At 38.9% G+C, this 21,400-nt stretch overlaps 1 protein-coding gene across 2 annotated transcripts in view; it reads right to left on the bottom strand.

Annotated features, from left to right (window-relative positions):
• ELMO1 (engulfment and cell motility 1) overlaps nt 1–21,400 on the bottom strand; it is a 320,050-nt gene that overhangs the window by 147,018 nt on the left and 151,632 nt on the right. The window contains exons 7-10 of one of the 2 annotated variants that reach the window (XM_083378295.1): nt 11,536–11,614; nt 10,941–10,991; nt 10,094–10,216; nt 6,943–7,074 (exon numbers count right to left, since the gene is read on the bottom strand). The exons of the other annotated variant lie outside the window; for it this stretch is intronic. Coding sequence (XP_083234421.1) covers nt 6,943–7,074; nt 10,094–10,216; nt 10,941–10,991; nt 11,536–11,614 — 385 coding nt within the window. The remainder of the gene's footprint in view (nt 1–6,942; nt 7,075–10,093; nt 10,217–10,940; nt 10,992–11,535; nt 11,615–21,400) is intronic. 2 annotated transcript variants of the gene reach the window in all.

The following is a 21,400-nucleotide window of genomic DNA, read 5'->3' as shown; positions in this document are numbered from 1 at the left end:
TAAACTATAAAAATGAAGGATTTTTTTCCTCAAAACTTTAAAAGTAAAAGAAGCAAAAAACAGAAGAAAGGAGAAACCATGAAAATGGTTTATAAAATCTAAAGGATGCACCAAACGTGAGGAAAAAAATAAGAAATTTACAAAATGTTATTCATATAATTGGATGATCTTACTTCTTGTAGTGGTTCAGATAAAAGAAATATTTATGGAAAGGCAGATACAAATGTGGCCAGAAAAATAACTGAAGTACAAAACATATGTTTGCAATCTTATGTGCAATCTTATGTACTTTTCTCATAAAAAGGTAGCTAGTTTCTAAGGTATGTTAATCTACACTAAGGTAGTCTGAATTCTTATTTTTTGTAAGGATGACCTTGAAATTTGATGGGGGTATAGCAATAGAGATCTTTAAAAAAACAACAACAGTGTTTAATCCAATCAGCTTTCCTGGAATCTGTTTTATGAAATCTCTTGAATCAAGACTGTTTTTCTTTAGAGTGCACAGAAAAAAAGCAACAAAGCATCTATTAATATTTACTCCACTTTGCTGAACAAAATGAATTTTCTTTGTCTTTTGTCTGTTCTTCTCTTTGCATGCCAGTAGAGATTGCCTGGACTTTCCTACAGTCTTTAAAAGCATGGGGAGCCATGTTCACCACTCACCATGTTCTGTATTTTTTTCTCTCTCAATACTTTCTCTTTTTACTATTATCTTTTTCATTTTAATCTACACATTGGCATATATTAATATTATTCTTGCTCTCATATATATTGCCTTTATTTTAAAAAGATTAAAGACCTTAAAGTTCCTTTTCCGAAAATTCACATCTTCACATCAGATGCCTTAGCTATATATTTTAAGCATATTTATTCTATATATATGAGGGAGGGCTGGGTTTAATATTCATGTTTTCTTTATTGGGAAACAAGGACAGATCTGTAAATAGGCATATCAAAAAAATGAAAAACTATTGAAAATGAAAAGCAGGTGCTACATATCAAGAAATGTGTGACAAATAAACAGCTTGCATAGCATTGACAAATATAGGTTTACCAGAAAATAATCGTTATACTAAGACCTGAACCACAGATTATCATGTAATGAGTCAACACTATCTTACACCTTGGAAGTTGTTTCAAGCATAAGTCATTCACACTTTCTACCTCCACATATCTTGTACCCTACATACTTTTCACAGCTTTATAGAAATGAAATGCATATATTTCCTAAATGTCAATTATATTTTAAATTTGCTTAAACATTCAGAATATTTTAGCTTACAAAAAGGTTAAACACTGTTCTGAAACAAGTATTATTTGACTAGATTATCTCTAATAGATATATACACTTATGATATTAAAGCAATTAATTCGTAATCTTTTGTATCATGATATGCCATTGCATCTTCTCTATTCAAAGTACCGTAATGCTCTCAAAACAACATAGACATATTCCTGAAAATTGAATATAACAATTCCTTTATCTGAAGAAAGGGACTTTATAAATGAGTTAGTCTTTAATGTGCTACCATATTTTAATTTTCAGATTTAGATAAAATTGATTGTAAATAATACTTAGTTGGCTGAGTATTCTTAAGAGAAATAAAATACTACTCCAGACAAAAATACTTCTCATAGAAATGTTTTTTCATGTCCTCTGAATGCTCTGAAGGACAAACAGTGGCAAAGTATGATCAGGCTTAACAGAAAGATCAACTCAAAACGATATTTGCTCTTCAAGAGGTTCTACATTCAGTTTCACTAGCTAATTTTTATTACTCTTTCCCCTCCTTTAAAAATACTCTTACAAATATCCAAAACATACCTCAAAGCATTCTCCTACTAAACTTCATATCCCTGTGTATTACTTCAACGCAAAGGAATCTTTTTATGTTTTATGAAATAGGGACATTTGAAACCTACGTATTTTTCTTATTAACTCACTCTCTTTATTGATTCAATTTATATCATGCTTTACCTCTGGATATATCTAAGATAAAAATGTAATTTACTAATAGTTTTTTTGAATAATACATTATTTGCAGTAGATCAACAGGAATTACCATTTGATAAGCTGATAAGACAAAGCAAATCTACAGTAATTATGGGCTGATTTTTGTAAGAAAAAGATATGAGCTGACTTTGGTTTTGTAACTAGAAATGTACTCTGAAATACCCCTTTCTTTTTGTAAGGTCTTTCGTACTTAGTTATTAATGTTAACAACAATCTTGATGTTGACTCATAGGGTTCTATGAAAAGCAAAGCAAGATATAACATACAGTATGTGGCTTAATGGTAAAAATCACATAATGAAAATGAAAACACCTTCCTCCCCTGTAATTTGGACTCTTAAAGATATGGTTAGTTTGAAATCAAACAAGTTATTTCTTATAAAAGATGAGTGTCAGGCTTCTCATAGCAAACATAAAAACGGGAAGCAGGTGCAGGTAGTCATTCAGATAGAAAACTAACAAAGTCTTCCTGAGAGAATTCCAGTAAGTGCTATACAAACGCTATGAATAGTGAACTCAATGTTTAAATTCTTGAACCCTTTTTAATAAGAAGAAATGGATTCCACCTGTCTCTAGTTATAGTAAATTAATCGATCTGGCTTCAGGTTGTTTGTTTCCAATCTTACCAGGCCTAGCTCTCAAAATAAGAATAAAAATATTAACTTATCCATCCCTCCATAATCATCACGGTGACACAGCATGACTTACTGTATCCAATTGGGTCTATTTAGAACCATTTATTCAAATCTTCCTCTCTCCCATTCTAGCCCTATTATATAATTAATAAATTTGTAAAACATTTTATTTCTATTTTTTCCTATATGTTGACATTTTTCTATTATATATAAATATATAGAGAAAGTTAATCTGATGTGGCAATTAAAGAATTAGGCTAGAAACAGCAGACAGTGAGTTCTAGTCCTGCTTTATTGTTAATCTGATAACTGGTTTGCGCACCTCTAGTAGGTAAGAGGTAGTTTACACTATCTCTTTCATTGCAGTGTAAACAGATCAAAAGCTTTAAAAAAATCAGCCAAAGCTGTACTTTGTGTGACCTCTGCGCTCAACTGACTCAATGTTCAGTGAGGAGGTTTCAAATTGAAAGTTCTTGCAGAAAAAATGTGCAAGAATTTACAGATTTCATCTTAGGGGAAGATCTTAACCTTTTCTTTCTGGTGAAGGAAAGAAGACTGAACTATTAACCAGTAACATTTCTTTATAATGTCATCCTGAATACAGTGCAATTTCTATTACAAATGACTCAACTAACGGAAAGAGGAAATATGCATCACTAACCAGTTCTTCAACAGAAGCAATAAACCACAACCTCAGAGCTTATATGCACAGGAATATGTAGAACTCATCACAAAAAGCAGCAATCAATTATCCAGCATATATAATTATGTGTACTTAACCAGCGAAACCCACAATGATAAGTAATGTCATACATTTTTCCATATTCATAGAAATGTTCAGATAGACCAGAAAAAAACCCAGACATAGAGAAAAATGAGCAGCGATTGGCTGCAGAGACAATTCAAATGTAAATTATAAAAACTTGAAATAAGCAGAAACACTACTCTGCCTCTAGAAAAATCTACATATGATGGTCCTATTATGTTTACCCTGAACAAATTCTAGTTCCAGGGAATTTATTTCCAGAGGCGTATTTCAAGGATTGCAACTGGTACACAAGCTTTACTTTAATCCTGTTTTGTTTACAAATCTTTGTAAATTTAAACAAAATAAATTTTAATAACAATCCATTTAATCAGATTTTCCCCCCTCTTCTCATAAGCAGATATTCTACTGCCAATGAATCAACAACCTTTACATAAGAATTGCCTCAGAAAATAAATAAAAACAGATTTGACCACATAAACATGAGGTTTGTACTGTATATCAAAATAGTTCTTGGGAAGAAACCCTTGATATTTGACTTAATGGGTCAGTAATTCTTAGACATATGCCATATGCCAAAAACACAGAACCTGAAGAACTACCAAGACCTTGTTCAAATAATTGTTTGAGACTATGATGAGCTCTAGAATACCACCTAGTATTTCTACATAATGGCTTCAGATTTCCAGGGGTCTGGACTGAGGTCAATATCAACTATGACCCTAATTATGACAGTTCCAGGTCACCCAAAATGACTCAAGAGGACCACATGCAGCCTGTAAACAAGGACGTTATTGATATAAATAATTGTGAAAAAAAAAGTTAGCTAGGCTGAGCTAGATAGACTACTATTGTAATTGGCTGGATTTGATTTGAAATTTACTTTAACTTCTGTTTATAATTAGATAATCTTGGTGCCTTGGTGGAGCAGTGGGCTAATGCCTCCTTAAGTAACACCAGCTGCCTGCAATTAGTGCAGGTTCGCATCCCACCAGGCTCAAGGTTGACTCAGCCTTCCATCCTTCCGAGGTAGGTAAAATGAGGACCCAGATTGTTGGGGGCAATAAGCTGACTTTGTAATAATGCCGCTTGGGGGGGGGGTGTATGAAAGCCCTAATAAGCAGGCATATACATAGAATGAAGGCTACTGCTAAGCTTGTAAGCCGCCCTGAGTCTTCGGAGAAGGGCGGGATATAAATGGAATTAAAATAAATAAATAAATAAACAAACAAATAAATAAATAAATAAATAATCTTTCACTGGGAAAATATTATAGAGCAGTCATGTCAAACTTGCAACGTCACGTGATGTCACGCGATGTATCTTGACTTTTTCCCCATTGCCAGCAATGGGGTGGGTGCAGTTTCATTATGATGCATGTGGCCTGCGGGCCGGCAGTTTGACATGCCTGTTATAGAGGATGTGTCATAAAACAAAGTGCAACACAAAGTGCTGAATGAGAAGTTAAATACACTAATGGGGCATTCACCTGCATAAACCAGTGAAGAAATGAGTAGCATATGCCTTTGAACAGGCATTCTGATCATACTAAGGTGCCCCTTTCCTAAAATCAAAGATATGTGAAATATTTAGAATGTTCAAAAATCTCCAGAAAAATATCGGCTAACTTTAGTCTATCCTTACACTTTCCAAAAGTAACATCTTAGAAAAAGTGAGTGAAATAAGGGAAACAGTCAAGAATGTAGAGCACAGGTCGGCAACCTGCGGCTCCGGAGCCGCATGCGGCTCTTTGAGCCGTCTCTTGCGGCTCCCAGCCGCCCGGTGCGCGCGCACCTCTTCCAACGGGCAGTGGTGCGCGCGCACCTCTCCAAATGGAGAGTGGCACCGCCCGTTTGGAGAGGTGCACGCGCACCTCCCCGAATGGGCGGAGGTGCGCGCGCACCTCCCCAAACCTTTGGAGAGGTGCGCGCGTACCTCCGCGCGAATGGGCAGCGGTGCCGCTCTTTCAGGAAGCCCGCCTCGGCCCGTCTGTGAAGCTGCCGAAAGCGGCAGCTTAGCAGACGGGCCGCGGCAGCTTCCGCAAAGAGCGGCGCCCCTGCCCATTCTGAGAGGTGCGCGCGCACCTCTCCGAACGACCGGAGGTGCGCGCGCACCTCCCCAAACCTTTGGGGAGGTGCGCGCGTACCTCCGCGCGAACGGGCAGCGGTGCCGCTCTTTCAGGAAGCTGCCGCTTTCGGCAGCTTCCTGAAAGAGCGGCGCCGCTGCCCCTTCGCTTTCGGCAGCTTCCTGAAAGAGCGGCGCTGCTGCCCCTTCGCACGGAGGTACGCGCGCACCTCCCCAAAGGTTTGGGGAGGTGCGTGCGCAACTCCGGTCGTTCGGAGAACGGGCAGCGGTGCCGCTCTTTCAGGAAGCTGCCGCTTTCGGCAGCTTCCTGAAAGAGCGGCGCCGCTGCCCCTTCGCTTTCGGCAGCTTCCTGAAAGAGCGGCGCTGCTGCCCCTTCGCACGGAGGTACGCGCGCACCTCCCCAAAGGTTTGGGGAGGTGCGTGCGCAACTCCGGTCGTTCGGAGAACGGGCAGCGGTGCCGCTCTTTCAGGAAGCTGCCGCTTTCGGCAGCTTCCTGAAAGAGCGGCGCCGCTGCCCCTTCGCTTTCGGCAGCTTCCTGAAAGAGCGGCGCTGCTGCCCCTTCGCACGGAGGTACGCGCGCACCTCCCCAAAGGTTTGGGGAGGTGCGTGCGCAACTCCGGTCGTTCGGAGAACGGGCAGCGGTGCCGCTCTTTCAGGAAGCTGCCGCTTTCGGCAGCTTCCTGAAAGAGCGGCGCCGCTGCCCCTTCGCTTTCGGCAGCTTCCTGAAAGAGCGGCGCTGCTGCCCCTTCGCACGGAGGTACGCGCGCACCTCCCCAAAGGTTTGGGGAGGTGCGTGCGCAACTCCGGTCGTTCGGAGAACGGGCAGCGGTGCCGCTCTTTCAGGAAGCTGCCGCTTTCGGCAGCTTCCTGAAAGAGCGGCGCCGCTGCCCCTTCGCTTTCGGCAGCTTCCTGAAAGAGCGGCGCCGCTGCCCCTTCGCTTTCGGCAGCTTCCTGAAAGAGCGGCGCTGCTGCCCCTTCGCACGGAGGTACGCGCGCACCTCCCCAAAGGTTTGGGGAGGTGCGCGCGCACCTCCGGTCGTTCGGAGAGGTGCGCGCGCACCTCTCGGAATGGGCAGGGGCGCCGCTCTTTGCGGAAGCTGCCACGGCCCGTCTGCAAAGCTGCCGAAAGCGGCAGCTTTGCAGACGGGCCGTCGCCATCGGGCAACCGGGAACCGGTTCCATCTCATTTTTTTAAAAATGGCAGCCGCGTGCGTCCGCGCATGCGCAAAAAACCTTTTTGCGCATGCGCGTGCATGGACACACGCACGCGGCTCCCTCTTTTTTTAATTTGTGATGGAACCGGTTCCCAGTGGCTCTTTTTCTTTTTTAGGTTGCCGACCCCTGATGTAGACTGAATGTGAACATTGTCCTCTGTGCTACATTGTATTATCACTAAAACAAAACCCATTAGAATGCTAATATGATGAAACAAGAATACTTACGATAAAGCCAAGTTTTTTGTAATCACGTGTATACATGGATTTACGCTTCTCAACATTACCACTATTGCTAGTGGGTTCAGATTCTACATCAAAAGCAATTCTTCGTAGTTCAAATATGATGTCCCTTTGGGCCTGATGGGTTTTTAAAGAGATATTTAAATTAAAATTTTCAAAATAATAATATTTCAAAGCATGTAGTTTTGGATAAAAGTAACATCAGCAGTTTTCCTTAATGCAATGGAATGTTATTCAATAACAGATAAGATTTGGGTTATCTTGCAGTTATATCATATTATACATGTTTTTATGAAAACTAAATATTTCTGATTAGAGATGGAGTAGGCATGGCAAACAGTTATATTTTGGGGGGGAGGAAGCATTATAAAATTTGAATGAACCAAAGTAGGGCAAATGACATGCACATAGTATAATTTATGTACTTATATCAGATATTATTACACAATTGACACAAATAACTGCGCAATGCGCATGCCATCATTTTGGCATTATTTTAGATATAATGTATCACCTAGGTATGCATAAGATGTATTTTTCTGCTTGCTTTTAAAAACAGTCAATCCAATCCTGATGATTCCTTCAAACTGTGATCATTTTACCAGTGACCATTTTGAATGATAGAAATTCAAAATATCTTGTTCAGAATACCAGAATAGAGATGCTATATTATAATGCTCATCACTTGTATACATGCTATAGAACACTATATATTTGGGCCAGGGTGTCCTTTTTAATTTGATATGGTTTTCCAGATGGTGACAGGAGTTTGCCATATTTTTGATTTGGAAAGCAAACCAGGAAAATTGCCTGATATTGTAAATAGTTAAAAGATTTTTAAAAGGTAAAATGGGTGTCTTAAGCTTCTGTAACCCATATAGCATCTCGTGGTGCATGAATTCCATTTTCATTAAGGCTTCTATCCACTCTGCATTCACAAGTAGGTATAAGAACGTTGGGAAAGTAGATTTATTGCAGAGAATTAGGAAGCCAATGGTAGTTCTTTGTCTAAACAAGAATCCTGTCCAATAAACACATGTCCCAATGTTTAAAATTGGGGCCTTTTCTCAAAGATAGTTCGGAGTGTATACAGTCTCTGCAGATTTTCTGAATATTCCCATCTCAGGACAGCCTCTTCAATAAATCAAATATTCCAAATTTCCCCTCCTATACTAAGAGCTATAAATATTTTCTGAAAGGTGAGGAGGAGATGAGAATGAAAGAAAGTAATGGTGTCTTCTTCTTTGTCCACCATGCCTCTGCTGCAATACAAGAAAATCTCTAGGGTCTTTTTTTATTATTCCATTTATATCCTGCACTTCTCCGAAGACTCAGGGCGGCTTACAAGCTTAGCAGTAGCCTTCATTCTATGTATATACCTGCTTATTAGGGCTTTCGCCCACCCGCCAAGCGGCATTATTACAAAGTCAGCTTAATTGCCCCCAACAATCTGGGTCTTCTACTGAATGAGTCTGCTCTGCATTTCATAAGACAGATTTCATATTGATCAATTGTTGTTGTTAGTTGTGAAGTCATGTCTGACCCATCGCGACCCCATGGACAACATTCCTCCAGGCCTTCCTGGCCTCTACCATCTTCTGGAGTCCATTTAGGCTCAAGCCTCCTGCTTCAGTGACTCCATCCAGCCACCTCATTCTCTGTCGTCCCCTTCTTCTCTTGCCCTCAACCTTTCCCAGCATTAGGCTCTTCTCCAGTGAGTCGTTCCTTCTCATTAGGTGGCCAAAGTATTTGAGTTTCAACTTCAGGATCTGGCTTTCTAGAGCAGTCAGGGTTGATCTCCTCTAAGACTGACTGTTTTGATCGCCTTGTAGTCCAAGGGACTTGCAGGTATCTTCTCCAACACCATACTTCAAAGGCTTCAATTCTTTGGCGCTCAGCCTTTCTTATGGCCCAACTTTCACAGCCATACATTGCAACTGGGAAGACCATAGCCTTGACTATATGCACTTTTGTTGGCAGGGTGATGTCTCTGCTTTTTAGTGTGCTCTCTAGATTTGCCATGGCTTTCCTCCCCAGGAGCAAGCTTCTTTGAATTTCTTGGTTGCAGTCCCCATCTGCAGTGATCTTGGAGCCCAGGAAAATAAAATCTGTCACTACCTCCATTTCTTCCCCATCTATTTACCAGGAATTGAGAGGGCCAGATGCCATGATCTTGGTTTTCTTAATGTTTAGTTTCAACCCAAGTTTTGCACTCTCCTTCTTCACCTGCAACAAGAGGCTCTTTAGTTCCTCTTCACTTTCTGCCATTAGAGTGGTATCATCTGCATATCTTAGGTTGTTGATATTTCTCCCAGCAATTTTAATTCCAACTTTTGAACCCCATGGACAGTTCCAAAAGGATTGATCAATTAAACCTCTTCAATTCCAGCCCACATAGTCAATTAAAAATTAAATTCACCCAAATACTATTGTATAGAGGTTTTATACTATTGTAAGTGAAAGATCTTGGAAATGACAACAACCTATTCGACTAGTACATTGAACTCAGTCCTCAGAAGATAGAATGAGCACATATGATCCATTTTATAGCTTTCCTCAATCTTTTGATGCACTATAAATCCTACACAGTCTGTAGGAAAGTCCAGTCTTTTTGTAATTCACACTAAGCAAGGAAGAAAATAAGACTGCCAAGATTCTCATCATATTTGTCAGGTATCAAAAGGATGTTTGGCATTGGAAAGTTTTGCTGGAGTAGCAACAATTGCAGTATCTTGAGCCAAGAGTACTACCAAAGCTACTGATAAATTCTGGTCCTTGCTAGATGGTTCATCATTTGATAAGCTGGTCCATCTAGGCACAACTTGATTCTGAATCTACAATCCATGATCAGTTAAGACTGGAACTCTTTTCCACATCTTTCTAAATCAAGAGCCATTTTACTGCTTGTTTATGACATCAGTTTCTTGCTTACAAAATAGCTTTTTTGGATCTGAAAATCAACAATTCTAGTCTCATCAGCTTAAAGAACACTATTTTCAATAGTCTTGACAAAAGCCTCCAACATAAACATGTAAAAGAGAAGCCACAATTGTTAACAATTCTGCTCCAAGGATGATGTGACAGCCACAAATTCCTGAACTGTCCATTTTGCAACATAGCAAGGCAGTTTGTTTACCTGATCTTGAGGGTCCATTTTTGTCATCATTCTATCTTCTAGTAAGTTAAAGGTGAGTACTTGCAAAACATAAAGTTGATGTGCCATTTCATTATTAATGGCCCTTTGAGCTCTGATAACATACTGAAAATAAAAGCAAGACCAAAAGAATCAAGAGAGGTTTCATTTAATGTATTTTATCAGCAACATTCTATCCAGCTTTACTGATGTGGAATCAAAAAACAACATAAATATTAGAGATGCAATCAGGTTAATATGATGCAATACAAAAAAATTTGGATTGTTAGATATTTTCCTATTAATGTAATTTCACTCTACCTATCTATGAATATAAGATGAAAGTTGTAAATTTCACTTTGTTCTTACAAAATAATCTGTGAAAAGTGTGTCCAGTTAAAAATATGCTTTCAAAATGAAGAATAAATATTTATGATAAACTTTTGTTATGTGAAGACCAACATACTTCTTATGGCATTTAGTTTGTTAATATACTCTGTTTTTTATCTGATCCTTTAACATTTCCCCCCTTTTTATTTTCACTCTCTCCCTTTATAGCACGGGTCTATTTAATTTGTGACTCACTGTATCAAACATAAATCCTGCTTAATACAACTCTAGTTATCCTGCTTAAATAGGTAATAAAAAGAAACTACCAAGCAACTGAAAGAGCAAAACATAATATTAGTGAGCTGGATTTGGATAGTATCACAAAGCTACAATATTATCAGTGCTGCTAAACAGAGAAATATGAATTAATTCAGTTATGGTTCTGAAAGATCAGAATATTATGCATGTGTTACAAAGGTACCATGTAATTTAGAAAAATCAAAAAAGCTAAAATACTTACTTGTAAAATGATTCCCCGAAGTTGTTTCTGTGCTAAAATATTTGCCATTTCCTGATTTAAAAAAATAACTTAGTTTAAGAACACTGTATAATCTTGCAATATAGATTTGCAAATTTATGATATACACTTATTGAATATATAAATAGGGAATTAGGAAAACTGATTTGTCACTAAAGGCAAAGATATCCACATATTTTGTAGGTTATCTGTCTCTTTAGCAGTACTGTCAGTCATTTTATTTCCTAAAAAAATATAGTACGTCAATGATGTGTAACTTCTTACTTTGTTTTAAAGGAAATAGGTAACTTTCTGAGTCTTACCCACTCTAACCTCCCAAGGAAAGGGTAAAATTTTCAACAACTTTTACAATAAAGGTAGTCCAAAAGAAAACAAACTATTCTGTATATACTTGACAGATAAAATATATCTGTTATTCAGGGTAGAGTTCAACTTCACTTTATATTTTCCAGTATAAAGATCAAGCTACAATTGTCTCATTCAAGCAGCTAACAATTTGGTTGTTTTTTTCACAGATGTGATTGGATGATAGCAATTCATTCTTTACCAACATCAATTAGGGAAACAAATAGCTCACCTGCCTCCTGTCATCAGGTGCTTTAAAGAAAAGGGCATTTATCACAGCAATGGTATATGTTTGAATTTCTTGATCAGCCCTGCATTGAATACAATTTCAAAACAGTAAGAATAGTGTATTAAATTCAATTAGAGCTACAGGAGCTCATGCTCTTATGGACACTTATTCAGACTACTGCAGTGTGCTCTAGACCAGGGCTTTTCAACCTTTTCACAGATTGTACCACTTTTAGGATATGGCAATATTCGAGGAGTACTACTACTACTACTACTACTACTACTACTACTAATAATAATAATGATGATGATGATGATGATGATGATGATGGTGATGAGAACCGAAGCGTACAGCTGATTGATATTGCTGTACCAGGAGATGCCAGAGTCGAAGAAAAAGAATTGGAAAAAATTATGAAACACCACGACCTGGCCATCGAAACTGCACGATTATGGATGAAACACGTAACAGTGATACCCATTGTCATCGGGGCACTGGGAACTAAACTTTACAAAACACATCAAGAAACTGCAACTTCCTGCAATAACTCCAGCGAACCTACAAAAAACTGTGCTACTTGGAACATCTTACATTTTAAGGAGATACCTGGTTGATACCTAGGATGCTGGCAGCAGCCCGTGTCAACCATTAAAGGTAAAGGTAAAGGTTCCCCTGCACATGCGTGCTAGTCATTTCCAACTCTAGGGGCTGGTGCTCATCTCTGTTTCAAAGCCGAAGAGCCAGCGTTTGTCCGAGGACGTTTCCATGGTCATGTGGCCGGCATAGCTAGACGCCAAAGGCGCACGAAACGCTGTTACCTTCCCACCGTAGTGGTCCCTATTTTTCTACTTGCACTTTTACGTGCTTTCGGACTGCTAGGTTGGCAGAAGCTGGGACGAGTAACAGGCGCTCACTCTGCTACGTGGCACTCGGGATTCGACCCGCCAAACTGCCAACCTTCTGATCGACAAGCTCAGCATCCTAACCCACTCAGCCACCATGTCCCTGTGTCAACCATTAGTGCCAGTCAATTTGAGTGTTCAGTTGACTGAGTTTCATGTTTTATGAATAAAAGTTTAATAATAATAATAATAAGAAGAAGTTGGAAGGGATCCTGGAGGTCACCTAGTCCAAACTCCTGCTCAGGCAGGAAACCCTATACCATTTCAGACAAATGATTGTCCAGGAAGACTTAATGACTACTGGAGAGACCAAACTGGCCTACAAGAAAGATCAAATGAAGAACAGAATAGAGGCATGGGAAGACAAAGCACTACATGGCCAATACATTAAAAAAATAGCTGGGAAAGCAGATAATAACAAGACCTGGCAATGGCTAAGAGCAGGAAAGTTGAAGAAAGAGACTGAGGGACTAATTCTGGCTGCACAAGACCAAGCCTTAAGGACAAATGCATACAAAGTCAAAATTGAGAAGACAGCAACAGACTGTGAGTGCCGCCTATGCAAAGAAGCTGAAGAAACAGTGGACCACCTGGTAAGTTGCTGCAAGAAGATCACAGGGACTGACAACAAGCAGCGGCATGACAAAGTAGCAACAATGGTGCATTGGAAGATCTGCAAGAAATATCATTTGCCTATAAGCAAGAACTGGTGGGATCATAAAATAGAGAAAGTCATAGAAAATGGAAAAGTTAAACTGCTCTGGGGCTTCAGAATTCAAACAGATAAGCACCTGCAACATAACACCCTGGAGTTAATAATTGTCGATAAGTAAGACAAAAAAAGTCTGGATAGTGGATGTGGCAGTGCCTGGAGACAGCAGAATAGACAAGAAAGAACTGGAGAAGATAACAAAATATAAGGGCCTACAAATAGAAATAGAAAGACTGTGGCAAACACAAGCAAGGGTAGTACCAATAGTAATAGGTGCCTCCCAAAACAACTGGAGCACCACTTGAACACCACTGGCATTGACAAATTTGCCATTAGTCAATTGCAAAAGGCGGCCTTACTAGGAACTGCTCCCATCCTGTGACAATATCTATAATACCATCAAACATCCACATCTGCCTATCCCAGGTCCTTGGTAAGGACTCGATAGGTAGACAAAAATGCCAAATCCAGTCTGAACATCTGGCTGACTGTGCGATGATTAATAATAATAATAATAATAATAATAATAATAATAATAATAATAATAATAATGATGAGGATGATGATGATGATGATGATGTTGTTGGAAGGGACCTTGGAGGTCATCTAGTCCAACCCCCTGCTAAGGCAGGAAACCCTATACTATTTCAGACAAATGGCTGTCCAGTCTCTTCTTAAAAACTTCCAGTGTTGGAGCATTCACAATTTCTGGAGGCAGGTTGTTCCACTGGTTAATTGTTCTTACTGTCAGGAAGTTTCTCCTTAGTTCTAGGTTGCTTCTCTCTTTGACTAGTTTCCATCCATTGCTTCTCATCCTATGTTCAGTTGCTTTGGAGAATAGCTAGGTGTCAAAAACTTTGTAACCAAAAAGTAAAGGAAAAAAGTGATAAAGTACAGGTAGTCCTTGACTTACAACAGTTCCCTTAGTGACTGTTCAAAGATACAATGGCACTGAAAAAAGTGGCATGACCATTTTTCACACTTATGACCCCAGGGTCACGTGATTTATATTTGGATGCTTGGGAACTAAGCCATATTTATGATGGTCACAGTATTTCAGAGTCATGTGATCCCCTTTTGCAACCTTTTGACAAGCAAAGTCAGTAGGGAAACCAGATTCGCAACCATGTTACTAATTTAACAACTGCAGTGATCCACTTATAACAAATGTGGCAAGAAAAATCGTAAAATAGGACAAAATTTATTTAACAAATTTCTTACTTAGCAACATAAATTTTGGGCTCGATTGTGGTTGTAAGATGAGGACTATCTGTATATCCACTTACCACACTTTTAATGGGAAACTTGTGCCTGTTTCTCTGACATTAATCTTTGCACTCTTCTATCCGCTTCTCTCCCCGCTTGTCTCAAAGACGCCTCTCCTCCTCTCTCTTTCTCCACCCCTTCTCTTCCTGTTTTTTTCTCTTCCTTTCTCACCAAAATCTCCTCCTTTTATGTCCTCTTCTCTCTCCCCCGTTCTCCTCCTTTTCTCTTTTTTTTTATTAAAGATTTTTACAAAAACAAAATTTTACAATATATCCCTAAATCCCTCCCACCCCAAACCCACCCACTTCCCCCCCCAGTTCCCAGAGCTAAGTACAGGATTATAGTTACAATAATCATATTCTAAATAAAAATTATGCATAATATACAATTAACCAAATTCATAATGTGCTTTAACTCCCCTTTAACATAACTACAAACAAAGTACCAATAACAATATCCCATTAAAATCTACTCATAAGCTAAATGGAACTTTTTAGTCCCATATTTGTTCTGAATATAATTTATCCATCTCCTCTTTTTCTCCTCAGGGAAGCTTTAGCTGACTCCACACCCCCAGGCTGTGCGCTGCTCCTGGAAGCGCTAATCAGCTGGAGCTATGAACTGCTTCTGGGCACTCAGTAGAACTCCAGCAACACTGCAGCTCCAACTGACTCTCCCACAGGCCTGTGTGGTGCTGCCACTGTTTCAACTCATCCCCCCACTACACTTTTACACTTTTGTTTACAGTGCTTTTCAACCCGTTGTATGTGTACCACTTGCCAGGTGAGAAGTACCACAATGGTATGTGTATCATGGGTTGAAAACCACTGCTCTAGAGGGATCACCTGAAACTTCACATGCTGCAAAATGCAGTATTCCAAGTTACCAGTGGGTTCATCTGTGTATACTATGGCCCCTGCACTGGCTCCCTGTTTTTTAATTGTAGCTGATCTGATTAATTGCAGGGCTAGATTTTCCACTGCAGTCAGCCTGATCAATTTGAGAAAGAAAGAAAGAAAGAAAGAAAGAAAGAAAGAAAGAAAGAAAGAAAGAAAGAAAGAAAGAAAGAAAGAAAGAAAGAAAGGAAGGAAGGAAGGAAGGAAGGAAGGAGAGGGGAAGGAAGGAGGGAGGGAAGGAAGAGAGGGAGGGAAGGAAGAAAGAGAGATAGAGAAAGAAAGAAAGAAAGAAAGAAAGAAAGAAAGAAAGAAAGAAAGAAAGAAAGAAAGAGAAAGAAAATTTCTTGTTTATAAGATGTGGCATGAATGTGTAACATCCTTTGCAGGCATACTGTGGTGGTCAAAATTATCACTGTACCAATGTGCAAATAGAAGTAATAGGATCTAATGAGATATGAGAATAACTATGAAAGAAGAACAGCCATAGCCTAGGCAATGATTTGCTAAATGAACCTAAATCAGAAATATAATTTGAGAACCATCTCAGAATTTACTCTCCTAAATTTCTTCTTCTTCCCAAAGGTATTGGAGGAAATAAGCATTTTCAGACTTACAAAATTCTGTTAATGTAATTACAGAAAGAAAGTGGTATTAGTATTCGTGATTTTGATTTCCTGGTCTTGACTACTCCAGAGAGTTGACGCAGCATGATTGTATGTCATGTTTTGTGAGGAATTTGAGCTTATTAATCTTTCAACTTTGAGTTAACACATTTATTAATCAGAAGAGGAAATAAATAGTCCTTTGTGCCCTGTTTCTTATTTATTAGGCAATTGGTTTTTTTTAAAAAAATTCAATTAATGACTAGATCAACCTTGGGAAGTTTAGATGGAACTAGCTAACAGTCCCATCTTGTTTAATCATACTGAAAGTTGATATTTTCATATAATCTTTGAATAAAGATCACGAAATATCTAAGAGTACATCCTTCATATCTTCCCTCTGCTTACCAGATCATACTAATCTGTCCGTTGCTGGGGATGCTCTATCAGCAAGGTATCTAGAACAGGAAATTGTTGTGTTCTGTGCATGGTATGTCCCCAAACTGTTTCAAACCTTTTTCTTATAAAGAGATAATATTATTTGTAATGAGATATTTTAGGAAGTCAACATTGTTAGGCATATGGTGTTAGCCTACAATGTTGGGTTGAAAATATATTAACCAAATGCTAGGACTTTAAGAAGTTAATTGGCCAATGGGTGTGTAAGTGTTCTCATGGCCATAAGAGGAAGCTAGGAACGTAGCTTCTCTCTCTCTCTGAATTCACTGATCTCTACTATTACTGTTTTTGCTCTGCTGTTGGTTTACTACTGTTGTAAATCTGAACTGTGTATTGACCTCTGGACCGGTAAGAAGACTGTAGTTTGGATTACTCCTTGGACTGTTGCTATTGTTTATGACCTGGACTGTTTATTTTTTACTGTGCATTTTTGTTCTTACACCACCTCAAAAGTAAACTACTTTTTGTTTTTATAACTCAGTGTATTCTTGTGTGACTTTTTCTACTCTCAGTACCCTTCCTTGTCTGTGCAACTCTTTGGTAGCACAAGGAGACCTCTGCACAACAAATTCCTTAACACTGGTTATGGACCCAGGCCTGTACTGAGAGTAAGTTCACACTGTATTCCTAGCTGAGTTTGTGTTAGCTTTTTGGTGTAAAATGGCACAGGAGCTGTTGTCAGGCATCTCCTGGATAACCCTGTTGGATGGGACAAACTATGTTTCCTGGTCCACGAAATGCTGCTTGCTTTTGCGCAAGGAAGGACTATGGACTGTTGTAAATAACCCACCAGATACTACTGCTTGGGATCCAGATGACGAAGAGGATGCAAGGAAGATAGACAACTTTAAACGTAGCAATGAGAAAGCTCTTTGCATTATTGGACTAACACTGAATGACCAGCAGCTTGTCCATATTCGTGGTGAGGAGTCTGCTGCTAGGTGTTGGGATGTTTTGCGAAGGCTTTATGTTCGAGACAGTGTGGGTGCACATATACACCTTACACGTAAGCTGTTTAGGGCTCATCTGCAGAAGAATGGAGATATGCTGACCCATTTAAATTACATGAAAGCAACTTTTCAAGAGCTTCATGAAAAGGAGCTGATTTTTTCAGAGTTGCATCAGGTCTACATTATTCTGTCATCTTTGGATGAGAGTTATGATGGGTATGTTTCTTCTTTGGAAGTCCTGACCAGAGAGGAACTGACTTTGACTAACATTACTGGGAGACTGCTGGAAGAGTCCAGAAGAAGGCGTGACAGAGACCAGCTGAGAGAGACAGCCACAAGAGGAGCAGCCATTCACCACTGCTTACAATATCAAGAAATGTTATTCTTGTGGGGCTAGAGGGCATATAGCCAAATCCTGTAGAAAGGGTAGAAAACAGAATGTGAATAGCAGTGGAAAGGCTAAAAAGGGCATTGGTTTGGCTATTTCTGGTGAACCAACATCCAGAAACAATGAATTGTGGGTTGTTGATATTGGGGCTTCACAATGCATTACTAAAGTGAAAAAGAGGTTTATTAATATGAAAAAAAACAACCAATATGTTTCACTAGCCAACGGTTGGAAGATGAAGGCCTCTGGTGAAGGTAATTCCTATTGTCCATGCATTGATGAACAGTTACCTATGTTATTTATACCTAAACTAAGATTCAACCTGTTATCTGTAAGGGAATTGGTTAAGGTTGGGTTTGTGGTAACATTCAGAGAGGAGCAATGCACTATTGAGAGGAATGGAACCTGTGTAACTGCTAATTTGAAAAATGGTTTATTCTTTCTCACAAGTAACCAGGTTAGTACAGTTAAAGCTAACTCAATATGTGAGAACAAGAAGCCACATGATGAATGTATACATTTATTGCATAGGCGGTTAGGGCATGTAAACTTTAACTCACTACGTAAAACAGTTGAGTTAGTAGAAGGAATTAAACTAAAGCCATGTAGTAAGTATTTGAATTGCAATGCCTGTAATCAGGAAAAGAGTAAGGCAATTCCTGCAAACAGGTTAAACAGTTTCAAAACAACTGTTCCTTTGGAAGTTGTGTTTGCTGATTTACTTGACCCATGAAACCAAGTTTAGGAGGGTCATGTTATGTTTTAAGTATAGTGGACCACTACTCTCGTTATGGATTTTGTTATCTGCTTAAGTCAAAGGCAGACACTTTCCAACAATTTGCAAACTGGTTGAAGTTTGTGGAGAGAAAAACAAAGAGAAAGGTTCAGTGCATAATTACTGATAATGGTACTGAATTTACAAATAAGCGTTTTGTTGATATGCTAGAATCAGCTGGCATTGAGCATAAACGTTCAGCCCCTTATAGGCCTCAACATAATGCATTTGTTGAGAGACATGGGCAAACGTTACAAGCCATGATGAGAACTATGTTAAAAGATTCTGGCTTAACAGATAGACTGTGGGGGGAGGCAGCAAAATGTGCAAACCATGTTCTGAATGTAGTTGTTAATACTTCTACTGGTAAAATACCATATACAATATGGCATGGTAGAAGACCAAATCTTGATTACCTGCACACGTTTGGCACCCCAGCTTGGGTCCACATTCCTGCACAACTCAGGAGTAAAGGCCAACATAGGGCTAGGCAATTATACTTCGTAGGTTATGAAGCTAATCACAGATCCTATCGTTTCTGGGAACGGGGCACAACTAATGTATATAACAGTTCAAGTGCAAAATTCCTTGAGCACGTTGGTTGGGATAGATTAGAGCAAGAAACTGTTAATACTGATCCTCTAGTGTTTGAGGACTCCTCAAACACTATAAACACTGTAAATATAAAAGATAAAGAGGAGATAGGGGAGATAAAAGATGAATCAGAGGAAGGAAAGGAGTCAGAAATTCAAAGCCCTGTAATTCCTTGGCATTCAACGCGCATCAGACGTCCACCTGATCGCTATGAAGCAAGTGTAATATGTCAAGTTAGTTCAGTACCTTCTAACTATGATGAGATCAGGATGTATCCTGAAAAGGAACAGGCATCATGGAAAGCTGCAATGAACAGGGAGTTGAAGTCTTTGCAGGATCTTAAGGTCTATGAGAAAGCAAAACTGCCACCTGGTGAGCAAGTTATAGGTTGTAAATGGATATATAAAATAAAGAAGGGTGTAGATGGGACCGTAACCCATAAGGCACGTTTGGTTGCACAAGGTTTTGCCCAAACTACTGAGGATTATGACGAGGTGTTTGCACCCTGTCTGAGGGCAACTACTTTAAGAGCAGCTTTAGTATGGGCGGCTAAAAACCAATATATGGTTACCCATGTAGATGTTGAAACTGCATATTTACATGCTCCATTGCAACATACTATTTATTTAAGACTACCACCAGGATTGACCAATGATAGAAACCATGATTGTTGGGAATTAAAGAAAAGTCTCTATGGATTGAAACAATCAGGCTATGAGTGGAATAAATGTATAGTTAATGAGTTAAGTGCATTAGGTTTTGTAGCCAGTAATGCTGATCCTTGTTTGTTTAGAAGAGAACACAACGGAGCATTATCTTTTCTTTTATTATTCACAGACGATATTGCAATAATAACAAAAACTGAGTTAGAAGCACAAACTATCATTTCAAGATTGCAAAATAAATTCACAATTAGGAATCTTGGGAAAATAAGCCACTATTTGGGGTTAGATATTGTGAAAACAAATAGGGGTTTTAAGGTGTCGCAAAACAGTAAAATATCTCAGTTATTAAAGAGATACAATATGGAAATGTGTAAACCAACAAAAACTCCAATGGCTATGGATTTTAAGGACACTAATGTTGAGAGTCCTGTATTTGATAAGACTATGTACCAATCTTTGATAGGAAGTCTTAAGTATCTTAGTAATTGGACTAGACCTGATATTTCTTACTGTGTAAACCAATTGGCTAGGTACAACAATAATCCAACTGTTAGACACTGGCAATCAGCTAAACGAGTATTAAGGTATTTGAAGAAGACTATTCACTACTTGTTATATTTAGAGCCAAATTGTGAGTTAATCCTCACAGCATATGCAGATGCGAGTTTTGCCTCTGATACAAACACTCGTAAATCTACTTCAGGGTTGGCTATAATGTTGGGTGATTCTTTGATTGGATGGAAATCCATTAGACAAAAACACATAAGCTTGTCTACAATGGAGGCTGAATTTTCATGTCTATCAGTGTTATGTACAGAACTGCTAGTGTACAAACAATTATTGTTAGATATGGGTTTAAATGTAAATGATCCATTTACTGTGTATGAGGACAATCAAGCTGTGATAAAGATGGCTAATAATGCTGCAGTAAGAACAAGATCTAAACATACTGATCTTTGTTATTTAAATGTCAGACAATGTGTTAAAGATAAATTAATACAGCTAGAGTATTGTTCATCTGATGTAAATATTGCAGACCATTTTACGAAGGTACAAAGTGCTGTGAAACACAATGCTAATTGTGAAAGAATGTGCATAAGATTGTAAGAGTTATATATTATTCTACCCAAAGGGGAGAATGTTAGGCATATGGTGTTAGTCTACAATGTTGGGTTGAAAATATATTAACCATAATGCTAGGACTTTAAGAAGTTAATTGGCCAATGGGTGTGTAAGTGTTCTCATGGCCATAAGAGGAAGCTAGGAACGTAGCTTCTCTCTCTCTCTGAATTCACTGATCTCTACTATTACTGTTTTTGCTCTGCTGTTGGTTTACTACTGTTGTAAATCTGAACTGTGTATTGACCTCTGGACCGGTAAGAAGACTTTGTAGTTTGGATTACTCCTTGGACTGTTGCTATTGTTTATGACCTGGACTGTTTATTTTTTACTGTGCATTTTTGTTCTTACACCACCTCAAAAGTAAACTACTTTTTGTTTTTATAACTCAGTGTATTCTTGTGTGACTTTTTCTACTCTCAGTACCCTTCCTTGTCTGTGCAACTCTTTGGTAGCACAAGGAGACCTCTGCACAACAAATTCCTTAACAAACATTATCAGTGTGAGTCAGCCAGCAATATTTTAGGTAAAAAAGGTGTC

Source organism: Vipera ursinii, assembly GCF_947247035.1.
Source record: "Vipera ursinii genome assembly, chromosome: Z".
NCBI lineage: Eukaryota > Metazoa > Chordata > Lepidosauria > Squamata > Viperidae > Vipera > Vipera ursinii.
Note: the sequence above shows the minus strand (reverse complement) of the source record. Positions and strands in the feature narration are given on the sequence as shown.